The sequence below is a fragment of the Haliaeetus albicilla genome, chromosome 10 (genome assembly GCF_947461875.1).
Source record: "Haliaeetus albicilla chromosome 10, bHalAlb1.1, whole genome shotgun sequence".
NCBI lineage: Eukaryota > Metazoa > Chordata > Aves > Accipitriformes > Accipitridae > Haliaeetus > Haliaeetus albicilla.
In genome coordinates, this window is record NC_091492.1 from 25,543,247 (window position 1) to 25,564,578 (window position 21,332).

Below are 21,332 nucleotides of genomic sequence, written 5' to 3' on the forward strand. Positions count from 1 at the left end.
TTCCTCTTTCCAGCTCAGAGTATCTCTTCAGAAAAAGGCCAGCTGAATTTAGTGGTTTATCTCCCTGATTTTACATAACTAGTAAATATAATACAAGTTTGTGTATTATAAAGGGGAATATAGTTATAACCCTGAATACTGACTCTTGTTGCAACCCCTTGTTTTGGGACAAAATGATGGATACAGGCAGTAAGGCCAGGGCTTTATCTTGATATCCCATGTTAAGCAATAGCCAATGCCATCTGCTTCAAGGCAAAATATTTCTCCCAGTGGGCATGTGGATGATGATGCAATGTCCAATTAGCCAAATTTAACTCAGATGTAATGCTCAGAGGCAGGAGCCTTTATTAGTAATTCCATCTCTGCATTTACTTTGGTGTAATACCAGAGTGTAGCAGATCATTGCTCTTCACCTTTCCATCGCATAGCTCATAACACAGCATGGAGAGCCTCAATGGCTGGGTAATAACCCTTGGCAATTGAAAAATGGGTATTTCTTCTCTGGTTCTCAACCTTCCAGGTGAATTTATGGCTCATGGCTTAAAGTTATTGCATGAGCTATCACATAGAGCAATGAGAAGTATCAGGATCAGCTGATAAGTTTGAGACCCCCTTGCAGTGGTGAGTTGGGCAGCAGAGGATATGTCTGGGTGGGAAATTCTCCATTTCACAATTGCTGGAAGCAGTTACAAATCTTCTTGCGAAGTTGAGCCCAATGCTGACTTTCTTCAAAGCATGTTGTCTCTGAAGCTGTTTACATCTATAAAATTAAAAGCACCTAATGGAATGCTAAATTATGGGGAAGTGTGTTATTCTCTGTAGAATAATGTAGCGTTGCTGGGGGGTTTAAGACTGGGCCAGTGGTAAGTGATAGGTTTGGTTAAGTGTATAGGGCAACAGTTTTAGAGCTGTTCTGTGTAGTGGTGAGCAGGCAACAAGGCTGTCTTTAGGATGTTTGCAGCACATCTCCAAGCCTGTCCCACTTTTTGTAAGCTGGGCATCAAACTGTATGGCTGCTCATTCAGAAGTCGAATAGCTCTGGACTTTTACTCATGGGATATCTAAAGCCTTGTTCATAAGAAAGCTTTTTTCCTTTGAGAATAAGAAAGCATGAAAGGCAACAGTAAAATGCAATCTTTTAATGCAAAGGAAAAGTAGAGTGCACAACTGTTGTCTAAAGTAAAGCAAATTGAGATAAATGTAGTTCCAGGGTTTCAGTAGATTATATTTCTAAAAAATACACACTGAGTTCCATGCTTTCACAGTCACAAACAAGTTCAGCTCACCCTGCAACTGCTGTCTTTTCACAGCCTTTATGGTACTGCTAACTTTAAGACAAAGCAGGAAAAAACTCAGTGGCTTCTCATGTCTATATTCTTTGTTATGAAATGAAATGTGCTAAGCCTCTCCAGGTTACAGTCTATTTAGCTGTAGTATAGTAGTTATAAAGCAGTTGAGATGATCACACGTACCTGGTTTGAGGAGGAGAAACCAAGACAAATGGATGAAGCTCTGAGCCTCAAATTACTTTTATATACTTTCCTGGTCAGCCTGGTGGAGAGAACACCTTTTTGGGCACAAAGTCCTTATTAGCCAAAGCCAACATGTAATGGATGTAATTATTTCTAAGGTTCCTGCCTCACCTGCTGTGGTATGCACACTAAGCCACACATGTTTTTTGAGTTTTAAACTTCATAAATCAGATTTATTTGTTGTGGTTTTTCAGTGGTCTCAAAGATGAGATTCTTGATACCTGTCTGTGTTTTTGAACAGTATAATCAAATGGATGTCTTCAGAGAGCTCCCTGCTCTGGTGGTGAGCTCTAGCTTGGTCCTTTAAGGTTTTATACATCTTTCCTCTGTATCCTTACAGATAGAGGACTATTAAAGTCTTCTGAAGAATCTTAACACTTCAGTTAAATATAGAATAAATGTGTCCTGTCAGCATTTTCTGAGTGCTTGAAGGTGTTGATGGCTTGTCTGCAGCTCAGGTGTTTTTTCTGTCTCCTGACGGATACAAAGATGATATTTGTGTTTAGTATCTTTAGTTTTTAAGGGGCTAGAATTTGATTCTTAAGCTTATTTTAACTGGTAAATTGAGCTGATGTGCACTGTTTTGTTGCATTACTTCCTTATGGACACACTCTTTAGGTACTGAGTTTTGGCTATGGTTCACTGGTTGACTCATCGCTTTTATTTCCTTGTTTTCTCTGGTAGTGTTTGAGCTGGCAGTTGTAATACTCTTGTTAAAAAACAAAACAAAAAAACCAAACCCCCAATCATATGACAACATCAGTTGTCTAGAACACTAATGAGCTTTTACAATGTGCTTTGAAAATGCTTTCAGGAAGCATTAGCATGCCTACTGTCAGTGGTGTTAACCTTTATGTTCACATAAATGGACCCTGCAGTGATGTAAACCCCAAGCAGTCTGCAGCAGAGAATGAAACAAATCCCAGCAGTGTGGATTCCTCTCACATTGAAGATCTTGACTTTTCAAGACAGAATTATTAATATATTTCTAAAATAAGCCTTAACAGTTTTATCTTCAGCTGGCTAAGTTGAAAATAGTGATTAGATATTTAATTCCAATGTTTTTGAGGAATTAATTTAGGGATAAATTGCTACCCAATCTAAGCTGAGATAAAGACATATGTTGCAATTCATATGCTTATCTTCAATTATAGAAAAGGAGAAGCCAGTTTTCCAAAGGAATTACAAATATCGTATGTCATCCTCAAACATTATGACACTATGAAGATAAATCTCAGTATGCAATTAAAGTAGGAAAGCATCCCAGTCATTTCCCATTGTTGAAATCTTGACTGAGGTTTCTACTCCACAGTAGCATATAATGCAGTGGAGTCTGGTCCTGACCTTAGAAATCATTTTGCTGCCAATCTGAGAATATACAAGATGTTTTCCCTGAGATTCCCTGGAAGGGGGGAACTTTGTTCTGCAGTGTTACCACATCCCCCCTTTAACTCCACCAAAGGAAGAACATGCTGCTGCTGGGAGAAAGAGAAGGCTTTGAGGAGAGGTTTAGTGTAATAGAACAGCCCAAACAAGTCCTCTCTATTACTACAGAAGTAGCAAAATATCTTTGCTTTTAAGTAAAATGAAGTGTAAATCAGAATGGACAGGTTGCTACCCACTATGGCCCCATGGGAGTGTCTGTGTGGCAAATGCCATTGCCATCCTTGGCATCTGTTGCTCACTCTACCGCTGAGTGTCAGAAAGCCTCCTCCTCATGCTGGATGATAGCCCCACACTGGCAACATGAATTGCAGTTCATCAGCAATTGGGATTCCAAAATGCATCTTCCACTTGTTCTATATATGCAACATGTGTTATTATGATGGCTTTAAGTGCACTTTTATTGAAGAAGTGACTCACTGGAAAAAATGTCTGACAAGGTCTTGCCTAAGCCACACCCTACTTATCGTCTTTTTGCCATACCCCTAATCAGGTCATGATTTATAGCTTCACAGTATGGGACATTTAATTTCATATAAAATATGGCCTTATCCTTTTTCCTTTTTTATTGTTAAAGTTTGAATGTTTAAAGAAACACACGCTTGGTGTCTAACTGAAAAAGCTGCACTGACTTATTTGGATATATACCTCTATAAAATTCAGGATTTCTGCAGTGGGACAGAGCCTCGGCCAGACTTTTTATTAGCCTAATTTCATCACAAAACAACAAACCTGGCTACCCCTAGGCCAAGAACACAGGTTATCCCTCACTTTTGCAACTCTTCCTGGGCTGAGACAAGTACATTTTCTTCCAAGCAAATGGCTGTTTACCACCTGCCTGGGAAGAAGTCCATTCATGGAGGACATCAAGCATGAACCATATAAACATTTTGTCTTTGTCCAAGATGTAGAGGCAGAGTATCTATCCCCTCTATATAAAGTTTTGAAATAGCAGAGTCTAGAAAGCAATAAAGTACAGGTCATATGGGGTAGAAAGACAAACTAATAATTATAGAGTGATTTATTTAAAACAATTGACATTCATTAACAAAGTTAAGTCTTGGAAAGAAATGTGTTTAGTAATTGATTAGGATGTTATGCCTGTAGGTGATTCATGCTTTGGGCAGTCTAAGGGTGAGTATAAAAGTGCTCAACATCAGATCTTGTATGATCATTTCTGTTGTCTTATTTCTCTTGTGAAGTAGGTAAGTTTCATCTGAATTCCTCTTTCTAGCAAAGCCTTTGTAGTTTTAAGGTGAATTCTGTGCAAATATTCTGATATCAGTCTGAAGTTTTCTTGATGTAAATTAATAAATTTGTGACTCTTCAGCTGTTGGCTTTGGTAAATGCAGATCTGGATAAGGTCCAATTAATTTTTCATGAAAACTCATTTCCAGATGTTATTGTGTTCAATACAAGATTTATAGGTGTCTTCTAGGAACTGAGCTATGAAAATTCTGCCTTTCCCTCTAGCCTGTTGGTAGTCTTTTATTATAATGCTTGATTGTGAAACTTCTAAGAACTTGTGCCTTATTTTTATATATTCCCTTGTGCTTCAGATTAGCCATACCTGAAAAATGGTGCACTCTTTAAGCTCATGCACTGATGGCGGTGCCTCCCCATGTGGGGTGGCTGTGCCACAGCCCATTGCTGACAGCTGCAACGAGCCTTGTGTTCATCAGTGTCCTGACTCCAGGGTGGTGATCTACCCTCCGCCGGTGGTTGTGACCTTCCCAGGACCGATCCTCAGCACCTTCCCGCAGCAGAGCGTCGTGGGATCTGCAGGAGCCCCTGAAGTTGGAACTGGCTTTAGTGCTGCCCGTGCTCCTGGGGGCTCACATGTTTATGGTGGTGCCAGATGGGGACGAGGCTATCCAATTGGAAGCTGTAGACCATGCTAAACCTAGTGAGAGTTGCTGCTGAAAGAAGAATGTCCAGGAGATGACAGGCAGGATGTACCTATGTGGCCAAGCTCCAGGGCACAGCATTTAGGAAAGCTTGAGCATTTGGGGCTGCCATTAAATGCATCTGTAGATGCTCAGATCTTCTGAAAAATCCATTTACATCCTTATCAGATGACTGTTCCTGATCTTCTCTTTTGAATGCCTTCCTAACTTTCTAAGTGCTCTGTTCTTGATGCTATGGACTATATTACTAACACCTTGGGGGCTTATAGGTATCATTGTGGCAATGTAAAGGGATCTGGTATGATATCCATTTTAGATCCCTTTGTGGGCTCTTCCTGTGGCTACTGATACATCAAAAAGGGTTGTGCAGTCAACTAGCCTATGCCCTGTTTCTGTGCCGTATGTGTCTTGCTATGATCAGGGCTGAATATCAACACAGAGCTGCAATAGGGAAGCACCATCAGTTATTACATGAATCATCTTGCATCAAACCACAGGTTGTGAGGAATTTGTAATCTGTACTATATAATCCTGCCTCTGTATGATCTGCTTCTTTCTTATTAAACATGACATTGCAACATGTTATTGGCCAATATGTGTGGGTGCGTGTCTGTGTGTTCCCCCCCTGCTACTCCTAACTCAGTTGCCTTTGTCCTGCTGCACCAAACCAATCTTATTGGTCTGCTTCAGGACAGTGATATTCTTGAGAGATTTGGCAGCAGGTTGTGTGTGCATCTCCTTTCCACAGCAACCTCTATGCTGTAGCTATCCCTTCATGAAACTGCTGCCCACATCTTTGTCTTCATTGTTCCTGGTCTTGCTCAGGCCCCTGGAGCTCTTTCCCCAATGTTGGCTTTTCTGGCACAGTGTGCATTACCTCAGGCTCAACCTTCCCATCTAAGCAGTGATACAATATATCAGAGCAGAGGTGCATGGGGAGTTGGTATTACTAAGAAAAATCTGAAGCCAAGTGTTAGTAAAAACAGCTTTTTTTGAGTGTAAAAATTAAATCTCTGCCTTTACTTCTCTGCTCAATGTTTTACAGCAATGTAACCTATGCATGTGAAAATGGATGGTGATGTTCACTCATGGAATTGTGAATTTCTTCAGGAATATATCAATAATAAACATTTCATAAGCTTTCCGTGCTGCTGTGTATGTGTTTGAAATGTTATGTAGCATATTAATACTTTGTTACAGAAACAGTATAATTCAGTATCGCAAGCTGCCTTGAGAATGCTGGATTATTTCATAGTAGTCAGTCTTTGGACCATTATTATCCATAAGTGTAAGGAAAACAAAGCTGACCAGGCATTGTAATAGTGTGTAATTGACTGTTGGTGAGCCTTAGAAGAGGTGATCAAACCAGATTCTCACCAGCCACATAAATACTTTCCTACAAAACAGAAATCCCCCAAACCTCAAAAGCCAGATGAAAGAATCTTTATTGTTATGCTAATGCTGTATTTGAAAATGAACTGAAGTTTATTACTGAGGCTTCTCAAGTTGCGCTTTCCATGTAATAAGTTGAGACTTGCAGTTACCACAAAACATCAAGTGTCAGTAAAATTAGGGAATTTTTGCCAGTTGATTTCTAGGGAACTATTTATAATACACCTTTTAATCATTTCGATATGAAAGCTACTCCTGTGAAATCCCCTGAGGCTTTCAGAGGACTAAAGATATCAGGTAGCTTACTAAGAAGCTACCAATGTCTCTTTAAGATAGTAGAAGCATTTGTTAATGTCTCTTAGTTTCATTGTTGCATTATGGGATAAGATTATTCATCTAAATATGGTGAGTTTTGAAATGCTTCTTGTTTTTTCTCATTGCTTCTAATAAGGCCATTTTTCCTATACCATGGTCCACTTTCCCTTGCCTTAAAGGGTTTTTTGTAATATTGCACTCTAAGAAGTATTTTGAAAAACGTTCTAGTCCAGTTTGTGCCATAGTCAGGGGTCTGATTTCTCATTTGGGATAAGTTTATTCTTTAAAAATGATTCTCACTCTTGCAGTGAATCTTTGTGCTGGAGGCATGTCCTGCAGCACACCTCCTGTGGGTTGTTCACAAGGTGCATTTGAACTGGTAATTTCCCACAAGCATACAGTAAATATATCCTGCTTCAGACTGGCATTCAGAAGTTTAAATGAAATTACAGGAGTTAGTTTTCTGTTAGCTAAATTAGACATCTGTCATCTATTATGATAATATCTCATGGGCAGGCACAAGGGTTCCTCTAATCATCCAACCTTTCTTAAGCCTTAGGGCATAAAACCCTATGAAACAGGGAAAATGCTCTTCATGCACCACTGAACAGGTGTATGAGAAACTCAGAGCTTACTGAGATGTTAGGATGGATCCATGGGAAATGAGCATCTGTGCTATTGACTGATGCTTGCAGGGGCAGGGAATGGTCTGGATCCCAATTCTTGACTCACCCTGATGTTCTTGAATGAATAGGTAATAAAAGGATCCAGTCTCTGTTTGGCAGCTAAAGGCTGAGAGCCCTGTGGTAGGGGCACCTGGGGTGAGAAATTGGTTTCCCTCCCTGTGTGGTAGTTGGGCTCCAGCATTTGCATAAGGCTGACCTGTGGCAGGGCAGGAGAACCTGGCTGTGCCCTGGATCCATGGAGTGGGGGGAGCGTGAGGGAGGGCTGAGGTTGCTTAGCTGAGAGGCAGCAGTGAGGTGCATTAGGGCTTGCCCAGTGCTGTGTACAGAGCTGGAGTCACAACTAGAGCAGTGGCATCTTCAAAGCAAAAAAGGGGGTGAGGTGGTGCCAAGGCAGCTCTGAGGCAGTGTGGTGGAGGGAAGTGGAGGCAGGTGACAGGTCTGGGGAGGCTGTGGTTGGCAGACAATTACAGCCTGTGGGCCATTTTCCCCAGGCATTGGGTGGTGATTGCACCCGCTGTCGGAAGTGATAGTGCCTCTGGTGATGAACTGAGCGGGATGTGGTGAAGGAAAGAAGCACCATAAATACTGCTGTGTTGGCAAATGTAGACAAGGACCTGATGTTAAGCTGGGGCCAAAGGACCCTGGGCAGGCTGAGAATTTCACCCAAATCTTTGGCTTTCTGTGTTTTAGTCTGTCTCTCTTCCTGTGCATCTCTGTGTAAGCCTTTCTGCACTGTACATGCAGGTGGGAAAAGCAAGGGAGATAAACTGAACTTATTTTGTTGGGACACTCTACCTTTTTTTAATGTTTTCCCTAGGGAACCCAGCCCTTTTTGCTGCTGAGAGCAGCTAGCAGGATTACAAAAGAATGTCTTAATAGCTTTGCCAATTTCAAAGGGTTGTACTGATTTATTGCCTTCGTGCCCTGCTAGGAGGCTAGGGTGGAGGCCGCTGCCCTTACCCTCTTCCTGGGGCATCCTGATCTGTCTCTGCCTTACTCAAACTAGGACACAGAGATGAGCTCTGAGCAACGAGGCAGCAAGCCAGGCCCATCTCTTGGCTGTGGCTGCTACTTCCTGGACAAGGAAATGGATCTGTGGGGCTCATCTACTACTGTCCAGTTCAAATGGTTTAAGTGAAAACAATGACATGGATGTAAAGAAATGGACTTTGGACTGGAGGAATAACATTTACAGCTCAGGGACTGTTCTGCTAACTATTACTGCTTTTCTGCCTGTGAAAGTGCTTCTCCAATCTGCTCTGCTAGTTATTCTCTTGACCCTTTCCACTACTTTGCTCTGTCAGCTGATGAATGCAGAAATGCTTGTGCAGGTGGTCCCCATGAGAAGAGAAAGAGTAGCCATGTAGGGTATCTCTTGAAAATCAGCCCAGAGGTGCCCCCTCACAGTCACTTCTGCAACAAAATTTTTGACTCCTGGTGCTGTCTTTGATGTATAACTTCACTTGCATGGGATCCATGCAGTTTTGTCTAGGCTATGCTTGTTGAACCATCTTGTTCCATGCCAGATTATAATCTTTAAAATTATAAATCTAAATCAAGACTACTTGATCTCCTAAGGTGACATGGTAGAGGCTGACAGGAACTCCCTGTATAACCTGGCTGTTCAGTTTGCAAAGGAGATGATCCCTCCAGCAGATGGTCATGGCTTGGTTGCCTTTGGTCTTTTCTCTTAGGTGTCTTTAACCTTGAGTGTCATTGCTATCTTTCCTTGGCAGACTGTGAGACTTCCACTCAATCTCTTGCTTTTGAAAATTATTTTTGAAGCACAAACCCCAGCTTGCTGCAGGAATGTGTGTGTGTTTAGTAAACTGAGGGTCACAGGTTAGTTAAAATAAGGTAGAACTTCCAACTCTGGGAAATGAGTTGGGGCTGGAGCATTTCAGGTGGAGAAGTGGAGATACTCTCTAACATCTGGAGTCTAGACCTCCCTCTTATTGTATGGTTGGTTAGAGTGGCAGTGCTGCTGGTCCTTTTACAGTGGCGTATGAGCACAGACAAAAAGAGAAGACTGGACTTCTGATACTATTAAGCAGAGTAATTTTAATGAAAATGAGAAACAGTAAGTAACAGGAAGGATAAGTTTGCAGTTTTACAAAAGGGTCTTCAGCAAGCAGAGTGTGTCTGATGCCAGGTGATGTTTTCTCCTTGTGGAAATGGTGGAGTTTTACAGGCCAGACATGTTTCTTGCTCACAGAGTTGCTTGTAAATCATGTTCACTGCCAGATGAGGCACGACATGTATATATAACAGGAGCTTCTCTACTAGATGTCATCTTTGGTGAAGTTTATAGCTGAGCAAAGTGGACCTGTTCATGGTAGTTGCAGAAACTCCTATTACTACGGCAATACAAAGTGACTGTGAATTAACATAAAAGGCACTTTACTCGCAACTGAAAGTCTTGCTTTACTCCCTCAACATGCTGTAAAGATGCCTTAGTATTTGCTGTAATTCAAGTTGCCCTTTAGAACAATAGTTGAAGAAACAGGAGATATTAGAGAGGGTTGCGTATAGGATAGTCTTACGCAGCCTGGCACCCACATGTCCTACTGAACTCAGCCAGAGGCACGGGTGCTCTGTGTTTCTCAGCACCATAACCTTAGCCGTGAATCCATGTCCTGCATTTCATTTTTTAGTTGCTATTTCTGCTGTTTCAGCATGGATAGCAGTTTCAATAGCTGTATCTGTTTCCGAAACGAGAAGAGAAGGGGTAGCCGTACCCAAATCTGTACAAGTCCCCATACCCATAATAGCCCCCCAAACCAATCAAGCCTCTGTTCCCATACAGGCTCCCAAAGCTTCTGTAGCTGTATGGGCTGCCATATCGGTACTGGTCCCGGTAGTAGCCATACGGGCTCCCAAATTGGTAGCCATTCAGGCCCCCAAAACCACAGAGGTCTTCATAGCCAAATGGTGAATAGCATCCATCATCATAAAGGTCCCTGTAGAAAGTCATCGTTCGTTGATGCAGGTAAACCTGAAACACACACTGAGAGCAAAGGTGAGTTTATGGGCTGTTGACAGCAGGATGAAAGGCTCAAAGCTCTTACAGAGCTGAGGAAATGCAATTCACTCCCTCCTGCAGGTCTTTTTTATCCTCTTAACCATCTCATTTATTCTTCTAATCTCTTGAATCCCAGACAACTTTTCTATTTTTTCCCCCTCAACTTTTCAAAAATGGCTAACCATACATAGAAAATATGGTTTTTACCAACTGAGAACTGAACTTTCCCACCCCAGAAGATAGAGCAATTTGAATAAATTAAAGAAAAATATACCAGTTCAGGTACCGATGCTTATTCAGATGAGACCAACAGCCTATCATATGCATCCTCTTATCTCCTGTAGTGTTGCATGCCACTCAGCATGGGATAAAGTCAAAGAATGCAATGAAATGGAGGAATTTCCTTCCAGGATGTCTACTTGTAGTAGTAAATGTTTCATAAAGTTTTCATCTAGGGATTTGAATTCCCAACACCTAATGAAAATAATCTGGAACTGGAAATCACTTATGACTTCAAAATTATGGCAATAAACTTGAAATTTTTGGTGCTTTAAAGCCTACTATTAAATAAGCACAGGAACACCAAAAAAGTTTCAGTGAAGGAATTCCTTGATGTTGCAGAGAATTTTGTGTTTGAGATGAGCTCCAAATGACAAGAAATTGCTTACAGAAAGCCTGTACGTATACATAGACACGTTATATATGTCATATATGTACACACCAGTGCCTTTTTTATATATATGTTCACGCGCGTGCACACAAATATTTATACAAACATATATACATACAAATATACATATATTGGAAAGACGGTAGAGTCAGTATTGACTTACCTGGTTCACTGAGGGGAGTAGCTTGAAAGAAGTGAATAAAATTTCAGAGTTGTAGGTCCATATATATATACCTCCTTAAACTGAGGTGTTAGTTATACAACATATCTTGTTGCACGCATTATTCCTTCAATTGATGTAATTAGAGTCAGTGATTTTAATATTTTCAAAGTCTGATGTTATGACACATGTAATACCCTCAGAATTTCTTTCATCTTAAAACAAGAAGAAACGGGCTCAGCACATTTCTAGTAAAATTGCATGGAGTTCTTTGTAGTTGGATGGATAGGAATAATTTTGGGAGATATTTAGACCATTACTGGTAGTGCAATCTGCTTGTAGGTACTCCATTCGCTTGGCTTTTGCATCTATGGTGCAACACATAGGGGAGAAAAGGAGTAGGCTTTTCTTTGGTGTGCTGAAACGTAGTAGTGCGTCTATTCAGCATCATCGTGACCTGTACATGCTGCCCAGTAATATTGGTGGGGATCTCCTGCCAGCAGTTTTGTTTGATTTTTGTCTCAGGTTGTACAACAGCAATTTTGAAGAAATTTTTCAACTGCCTTATGAATGTTCCCAAATATTTCTTCCTATTTTAGAAGATTTTTTTATAGTTTTTGACTTTCATAAAACATGTAATGCATCACCCTATTAGGACTTAGAAACAAGAGACCTTGATGCGTCTTTTAAGTGACCATATTATTAAATCTGAGGGTGTCTTTTGGTGACAAACTATTAATATTTAAATACTGCAACACTTTGCAAATTGAAAACATTAATGACTGTTTATGAAGTGCTTTGGTATTCAAAATTCTGAGGAAGCCTCAACATCCTGCTTGCTCATTATTATCCTTATTTTATATTCAAATTAATGCCAGAAATTAGGTGAAGGTCATACAAGGAGTTCTGCAGTAAACTCCAGCATTCCTCACTATTGTACCATATTTGATACATGTAGTTGATTCTTTGAAAAGAAAATATTAACATGGTTCCTTGGAAAATACCATTTGGTACATCTCACAAAGTCCTTATCATTTATTATTTTCCAGACCAATTTCATATTTGTATTGTCCACTTTGTTCTGCTGAACTTGTGGTCAAGCCCTCTAGTGAACTAAACTGCAAACAATGCTGTAGTCATATTTCTGTTGAAAACATTCTTTCTGCTAATGCAGCAGCATGAATTTTATTCACCATCAAGACTTTGGAGGAATGCAATTAAGATTTATTTGTAGTTTGTGCTGGTCCTGTTTCCTGAAGTTGCTATGTAGTTTAATACAAAATACCTAAATATGTTTACATTCCCTTTAAACAGAAAGCCTGTGCCATGGTGCATCAGAGTTTCTAGTGAACAACAGATATTTTCAAACATGTGGGAAAGTTTTCCTTGTTTACTGAAAATTTCTCTCTCTCCAATGGATTTGGCAACTTACAAATGCTTTTATATTTTATAAAAATAAACTTCAGTTTTGACAGTGAAGACAATAAAATGGTATCAGGAATGTAGTTGGCTCAGAAAATTTTAAGATGAAAGAAACCTATAATATATGTGACATGGGAGGCTGGGAACACACTAATAATCCCAAACAATGAAGAAAATTATATTAATTGGAGATATGACGTGTACAGGCAAATTTGTTTTCCAACCAATAAGGCTACAAACCTTTTGAATACACAGGGCGTCTTAGATAAGCCAGGCGGGCGAAGAAACAGTATAAAAAGGGCTCAGAGCTCTAGGCTTCTCATCAGCTCTCTTGCCTTCCTCCTCCTGGTGAACTCGGTAAGCCTTTTCTCCCTTCAGTCTCTTCATAAGCACTAGAAATTTTGCTTTAATAATTTATGTCAGGATTGTGACTTCTCTGAAATTTAAGATTTCTCTGTACCTTGTATCTGTGCTTACTGCATTGCAGGAACTGGCAGGTTCAAGTTTTAAAGCTGGGGGCTGAAACTTTCCTGGTGCTGTTGGTACCTGGGGCTTCTGGCTCCCTGACAAGGATTGCTGTTTATTAGGTCTGCAGAGCTGCCTCCAGCAGAGTTAGAGAAGGGCTTCCCCACCGTGGCCCTCAGTGGGTTCTTCCATAAATCTTCTGTTCTATTTTAAGGGAGGTCTTCAGGTCTGTTTGGCAGGTCAGCAGATATTCTCATGTCTTCTAACGCTCTGTAGTTTCTCACGTGTGCTGTCAGCATTTCCAGATACCAGTCAAAATTGGTGCAAATCACTGAAATGGGTCTTGGAGCAATGGACCTAAAAGCTGAATTGTGTTATCATGGCAAACATCAGACACTTTAAGCTTTCTTGAAGAATTTGGGAATGTAGAGCTATATGCAAAGCTGATGTACTAAAAGAAATTTAGGATTGCTAACTCCTAACAGTATTCTGTAAGAAAAATCCTGAAACAGCAGCAAGAAGGTTTTGAGCTGCAACAGTTATATTCCATAGTCAGTGCTTTCACCAATCTCAGTAAGTGAAAAAAGGAATAAAATGGTTTAAAAACAGTGGGTAAATGAGAAAATGATAGAAATGGGATGTAATAAGGAGCTGAGGAATTTGGTCATAATTTTGCCTCTGTGCTTGGTCTCATGGGGCCAGTAAAAGAAGTCTTTGGGCTCTGAGGCTGTTACTGCCACTGGAAGTATTTATTACTTTTGCTTTCCTCCCTGCTGCTGCATTTTAGGTTTGCCTCCATCGCAGAAAGATGACTTTCCTCCAAGGCCAGTGTGATGATGACTGCTATTCTCCCTGCAATTACGGAAGCCTGTATAGTTACCGGAGCTATGACTGTGGGAGCCCCTGTGGCTACCGGGGCTATGGGGGCCTCTACGGCTACCGGGGCCTCTACAGCCTTGGGGACCGGTACGGCTATGGCGGTCTGTATGGTTACCGGGGCATTTATGGCTCTGGGGACTCCTATGGCTATGGGGGTCTCTATGGCAGCTATAGGGGCTTCTATGGCTCTGGGGACTGCTATGGCTACCCAGGTTTTTACTCCGGCCGCTATGGCTACCCCTTCAGTTCACGATACAGCCAAAGGTTCGGCTATGGGAGCTGCTACCCCTGCTAAACCCAGCAGGAACGTCCCTGAAATGAAGATCAACCCAGGTCTGGCAAGCACAGATTGACAGTGAATCTTGGCAGCAGCGGTCCCTGATGTGCAGAGCCCCGGTGACAGCAGCCACCCTCCACAGAGGCTTTAAGTGCTCTGCACTGCTGTTGAAGTGCTTGTGATGATTTATGTTTATTCTGCTCTGTCTCCTTGCTCTCTTGCCACCCAAACTCTCCTCTTGATCAAAAGTTTGCTTCTCCTTGATACTGCAGTTCTTTGTAAACTGGCTTTTATGTTTGTTGCAATGATGTACAAAACATTAACTCTGAATGAATGGTATAGGCAGGGTATAATGTGTCTTTGGGAATGTTGTCTTTCAGTTCTGTATGTCTTTAAAAGTATATCTGCCTTTCACTCATATTAAAAATTATGCTGCATTAATACTGTATTTCTGGTTTTATTTTTCACTTGCATTTCTTAAATATCCTGAATTTAATAGCATCATACAGATTAGGTGGCAAAGTTATTAACTTTGTGTACTCAAGGATTTGCTTGTACAGACTTGCCCTCCTCAAGCTGAGAAACATGGACTTTTGTAGCTGCCAGAAACTTTAGCTGTATCTCTGGTTGTGCATGTTTCTACAACTTTGGGATTTCGTTTGGTGTGTTCCAAATAACTGGTTCATTTAGAATACTTCAGTGCTGCTGTTGGGCTAATGTGATGTGATTAGGACATGATCTATCACTAGCTGTGATCTGATCTTGAAGAGGTCATAGGTAATTGCAAATGACTGGACTCACCAGGTTTTAGATTTTGAAATAAGTTTGCATTTTATATATTATCATAGAGTGATTAAACAGCCCAGGTTGGAAGGGACCTGGAAAGATCAGGGATGAAAGATTAGAGGTTCCCTGATGGAGAAGTGGGAGGAATTTGCCCTTTGGAGTGTAAATAATTTGGTAGGAGAAATGGATATCCATTGGCCAGCACCTCTGAGACATGGCAACGGGGCGTTTTTGTCTGTAAGTTCAGGGAAGCGTACCCAGAGCCCATGTTTTGGAAGGAAGCAGAGTCATGACTGATTTTTACTGCCTTTTTTCTCTCACTGAATGTTATGGGCAGAGGCTGTAGAACCTCTTGGTTCTATCAACTGAGAGGCTGTGGCTGCATGAGGGGGAAGATGATGGTAGTTTCTCACTGCTTCCCTAGCCAGGGGCAGCTGGCAGTCAAGAGCTACCAAAATGCCCTGGGGAGATTGAGTACTGTTTCACTTGTGGGTTTTTCTTTTTTTTTTTTTTTTTTAAGGTCTATTCGCCTCTCTTTTTTTCCACTTTTCTTTCTGTCTTCTAGCTTTTAGTCCCCAGATTTAGTGAATTATTATAACTGCACCTGTAGAAATTGATTTTGTTCTACCCAGTGTCTGTGTGGAAGATCAAGGCAGTGTTTTGAGTTTTCAAGGTCAGCATCAAGACAGGAAAAGCTACCACTTCCTGCTTGACTCTTTTCCCATTGCTTTTGATATAGGTTTTTATTTTTTTCCTTATGTTCCACTGGCTGGTAATGAAATTTGTCTGTTAAATTGGAATGTGATAGGAAATTGTGACTCTGGAATGCAAACATTTGAATTTGGTTTCCAGGAATAGGACAATATTCTGTTCACTTGAACATTTTTTATAGTCTCTGTAGAGGCCTGGGACTAATTCTTTTCCATTTTAAAACATTATTATAAAGACTTTTATAGCCTTATTATGCTAAAATATGTTAACCTTAAATCTGGTAATAGTTTCAATTAAGTAAAGGAAAGGGAGAAATTGTGGCATTTCTCAAATTTCTAAGGGGTAGAAGGGAAGAAAAGAGTATATTTACTGGGACTGGCTGCTCTGAATGTGGAGGGGTATGAAGTGCTTTGCCAACACTAGGGACAGAAAGTCCCTTCAGGATGCCACCACTGTCAGTATAGTCATTTAAACTAGGGACAGAGGAAAGAAGATGACTAGAACTCCAATTTTTTTTTTTTTTTTTTTTTTTTAATGCAGAAAAAAATTAATGCTGTAAGAAAAGGAGTTGGCACAGATACAGAAAGATTATAGTTTTGGGATACTGGAAAGAACTACAGAAGATGAGTCATTGCACTGTGCTATACAGATCATTCCTTTTTGTTGAAGCTGTGTTGTTCATCCTTTAGGTACCTGTAAATTCAGATCAAAGGAGGGACAGCTGTAACACTTCTCCATTACACAGCACTGCAGCACCTTACTGGAAGTAGTTATTGAAAATGCAGATGACACAAAATCTAATTTTGCAGAAGTCCTTTAACACCACTGCAGCAACTGTAAGAAGCTTCAAATGAACTGCAGATCGTTGTTCCCACTGCTGAAGGGGTGTAAAGGGGCTTAAATGCAGGAGAATATCGAAAGAGAACTTATAGTTGAAAAAGACAGGAAGAAGCAGACTGAAAGAAAAACAAAAATACAAATGCCAAGAAATTTTAGAGAGCTTCCAAGCTCCCTGTTCTCAGTAACTTCAGTTGCTTTCAGAGGGGCTCAGCACTTCTGTAAACATTGCTTCACATTAGCCGTTCATCTTTGCTTGCCTGGTTGGGGTTGATTCTTGTTGCAGAGATATTGCCACTGGGTTTAGCAACAAGGGTAGCAGCAACTGTAGCTGTAATTGCAGCAGGAAGGGTAGTAGTATCGGGCTGTGCGTGTGGTCCCATAGCTACAGCAGTCTCCGCAGCTATACCTGCTCCGGTAGCAGCACAGAGTCCGGTAGTTGCAGGGGTTGCAGCAGCTGTAGGTCCGGGAGCAGCATGTGGTCCTGTAGCAGGGTGAGAAGCACACGCTGTAGCATGGGTACCTGTAGCAGCAAGACATCTTGGTGTGGTGGAGGGAGGCAGGCAAACCTGAAACAAAGCAGCAGGTAAAGGGTAGGCTCAGCTTGCAGGGAGCAGCAGCAGACGTGGCTTGGTGGCATGAGTATGGTAGATTTGGAAAGAAATATTGAGCAAATCCCTCGGTCTTTAGATGTGATTTTGGCTTCCATTTTACCCAGCCCCTTTCTGTGCTCCCTCCTTGTTAGATTTGACTGAAACACAGTTTCTGTTCTTTAGCTTCTCCTCTTAAAAGTGAACATAATACTCTGTATTTTTGGGCTTTGGTTACAGGAGGTTCAACGTGCAGATATACATCCAAACGTATGTGCTCATGAGTGTTTGGTTCCAAGCTCCCCGTACAGGCAGCTGAGGTTAATCCTGACAGCTAGTCTGAGGCTCAGGATATGCACATGTAGGTGCCTTAATGTCTGACCTGAACCCTACACGGCATTTTCAAAAGTTCTCCGAAGCATTCATAAACAACATGACAAGTTCGTTAAAGTCAGCCTCTTTGTCTGGTGTTAATCTCGGCATGTAAACTGTTCCTTTTCCCATGTAACATTGGTTCACACACTTTGTTATTTCCAGTTCTAGCAAGGATACTGAAAACACTCTGCTGTGCAGTGAAGTGCTAAGGTTTAAATTCTCTACTGCTGCAGATCAGAGCTGCTCCAGTGACTTCAGAGAGACTAAAGCAATTCACGTGACCTGTCCATATTCATTATTGCAACATCTTTCCATCAAAAAGCCATTTCCACTTTGTGTAATATACAATTCTGCCCATGAACCAAAACTTCAGTATTAAGTATCACCAAGTAAAAAAAGAAAATTTCTGTTCCATTTTAAAAGCCAAAGAAGTAGAGCTTTTGCTTTCTCTTATGTGAAGACAAAACTTCTTACTAGGCTTCACATCTTACCAATGATATCTAAATGTTCATTCATCAGTGTCCCCACTTTTTTTACTGTACAGATTAAAAGCATATAGGATAAAATACTTCTACTGTTGTTACAAATCAGAGAATGCTAGTAAAGGACTTATTCCCAAGTTAAAGGTATCTCTATGAGAACAGGATCTGAACTTACCAAGTTCACCGAGGAGAGTCAACCAAGAGGAGCGGTGTGAGGAGTGTGGGGTTGTGAGCACTTTTATATGGTTTCTTAGACCTGTGGAAGTCAGTGCAATTCTCCATGTGCTTCCATTGTCGGTTAGTCACAAAACAAATTTTGGAAGTACATCACCAGTCCAATTGCTATAATTGTTTTCCTCCACATTTAGGACAATTTTCAAATTCCTCTGGTAGCACATTGTGATTATATCCTGCAAGATTCTTTCATCCTTAAACTTTCTAGGACAAATGGGTTTCTGGGAATTCACCCAAAGGACAACTGAGAATGAAACTGGAGGATACACAGAACAGTTCCAGCTACACTGCCTGCCTAACTGGGGAGTCCATAGACTGTTTCTTTCTGTTATGCCCCTACAAGGGAGATGGATACTGCATTGTCAGGTGACGTAAAATACCTGAGGAGGAAAGATGCATTATACTATGTGCTTAGGGCTTTTACTAACCTTTTTGATTCATTTCCGTTGCAATTAATGACAGGCGTTCCATTGATTCCTTTAGGTTCTCCTACTGTCTATAATTTGGCATATGCACTATGAGAAGCTCAGGCCAAGGCACAGGATCAATTAACAGCACCTGAGCAATGTGTCTAAGACTTACGGTCTGTTTTTTTTTTTTTTTCTCTCTCTTTTGTGGATGAAATTGTTAGAAAATCTTGCTTGAGTCAATGTCTCATGATATGACACACATATGATATGTGAGAGGTATGTATGAGGTACATATATGCATATATAATACTGGGGCAAGTATCGCTGCAGGATCTGGTAGTGCAGAACAAAACTGGGGTTCCTGTTGGTCTACCACAGGGACTGCAGTAGAGAAAAGGGGGAGAGCAGTCTCTTAGGAAGGCTGTGGAAGCCAGTAAGATGGAGACCATGCGTTCCTGACTGGTAGGAAGCATTTGCTGGGGAGGGTGGCTAGCAGTGAGGTGTCCAATGAAGACCCTTGCTTTGTAATGGGCTTTAGTAGAATAAAAAGGCTGGTGAAGTGCTGTAAGTTGCCCACTGCAGAAGGGATTTTTTTAAGCCAGGAAAGGAGAAATCAATTCTCTGATTTTTCATGGTGGTGTTATCAGGTGAGATACGGCTGTATCTCTGCCAGTCCACACCAGGTGAGGATGACGACTAATGCCTTCGTTTTAATAAAGACAAACATTGCTTAGCCCAGGGGTTCCCTTCCCTGTTCTGTTGTTTATTATACAACATTGAGGCACCTTTCCGTAACAAACCATTAGTATTTAAATAATACAAACATTGCTAAAGTAAATCTCTAATGACTGTTTTGGAGGAGCATTGATACCATAAATTCTGATGAGGCTCGGCACTTCTAGAATGTCTGTTATTATCCTCATTTAATATGCAAATGAGGAATGGCTCACTGCAGTGAAGGTCACACAAGCAGGTATTTGTTGAGAAAAAAAAAGAAAAAAGAAGGCTCTTGACTTTAAGTGTTGTGCTCTGCTTCCTTTGGGAAGCCAGTGTTAGATGAGGCTGAAAACCAGCATTGATAAGATTTGCTGTAAAATAATATTTATAATTTTAACTTCTAAATATTCTGCTAAGATCAGTGTTATAGAACTTAATTTACATTTGCTTTGGTGATATCCTGAAAGAATTTTTTGTGGTATGAGCAGGTGCAATGGCGAGGTATAGACTATGTGATTAATTTTTCCTCCCTCCTTTATGTATATGTATGTAATAGTTACTCAAATGAATGCTGAACTTTTATCAATGTCCTGTTTTTTGTTAGTGAACCAGACTGAAAAGAAATATTAAAGGTATAAAATAAAAATATTTTAGAAGAAGAGGAGAAAATAGCTATTTTTTCTCAAATACAAAACTGAGTTTTACAGGCACAAGTAGGAGGCAAAGAAAAGTGGCACAAAATATTTTTGCCTCCTCTGCTACTCTAGCAGTAGGAATTTTTATTTTGTGAGGAAGAGGGGGTGCACTAGGTTTTATTTTTAGGTGTATATTAGGTGTATGTAAGTGTACAGAACTTTTTTTTTCCTCTAGGAAATGCTGATATAATTCAGGCTACACACATTTTTAATATGTTAAAAATTTCCCAGATATATGATTTTTTTATTCTCAGTCATCTCTAGTCTGAGTATCTGTCATTCTCTTGTCCATTCTGGTATCTCGATTTGATAATTAAAACTGAGGATGACCCCAAAAGTTTTAAGATGAAAGAAGCTCATAACTTTTGCATTGTCAGGTGGAGATGAGAACAGACTAATGATCCTTGACATTGAAGAAACCAATTATATTAATTGAAGTTGTGACGTGCAAAAAAATTTAGTTTTGTTGCTGTTTGCGCAGGTCAGGATTGTAATTTCTGAGTGACCAAGCAGCCTGTTGCATGGCAGCTGAGGCCAGGTCCCTCACAAACAGCTGAGGAGCACTGAAATGGCCATTAATTGTCCTGGAAAATTGCATACACGCATGAGATTTTTCAGAGTTACCTAACTGCTCAATAATAGAATATTTTGATGTCCCAAATATTGAAAATCAGAAATCAAGCTTGGGAAGTGTGAATTCACTAATGCCTGCTCTTCTGTACGTACAAACAAAAGTAATACAGGTAAGTGCCTCAAGTAGACTTCAAGACGCACAGCAGCATTCAATCAGTAACTGGAAGTATGATTTATAAAAAATCTTGTTAGTTATAGAAAGATGGAGTTAAATTCACAGAGGAAAATATATTAAAACATTTAGTTAAGAGCCTTGACTCATGAGAACTTTGCAGGTTTAAGCGCGCTAATCCCTATAAGATTTCAATTGCTTTTTGTCATCTTCATTTGTCAAATGATTTTTCCTATGTTATTCCTTCATTTGATGTATTTTTCCAGCTGTACTGTGGTAGAGTTTATACCAGAACTAACATAAATACTTTAAAAGTGTGTATTAAAAAGAACTTCTGAAAAAGTTAATGAAAAATGTTGATATTTTCTCTCAAGGTGGATGTTTCTATTTTCTCTAACTTATTTTATCAAGTGCATAGTTATTTCATCTCCTATCACATCAGTAATAAGATTACATAGAAATAACACATGTAATTCTAAATACATAAAAATAGGGTATATTTGTGTGCGTTTGTGTCTGTACATAAAAAACTTCATCATTTCTTGAGATGTGATCCACTTTTCCCTATTTCTTCTGACAA

General features: G+C 40.3%; 1 protein-coding gene across 1 annotated transcript; it reads left to right on the plus strand.

Annotated features, from left to right (window-relative positions):
- Nucleotides 1-12,846: 12,846 nt before the first annotated feature.
- On the plus strand, nt 12,847-14,611 carry LOC138687399 (scale keratin-like). Its single transcript, XM_069794334.1, has 2 exons — nt 12,847-12,906; nt 13,802-14,611. Exon 2 carries the CDS (start codon nt 13,823-13,825, stop codon nt 14,186-14,188), a length of 366 nt encoding a protein of 121 aa, XP_069650435.1. The 5' UTR covers nt 12,847-12,906; nt 13,802-13,822; the 3' UTR covers nt 14,189-14,611.
- The last annotated feature ends 6,721 nt before the right edge of the window (nt 14,612-21,332 follow it).

Coding starts and splice junctions, on each gene's coding strand:
- LOC138687399 (XM_069794334.1), top strand. CDS start 13,823: ATGACTTTCCTCCAAGGCCAGTGTGATGATGACTGCTATTCTCCCTGC.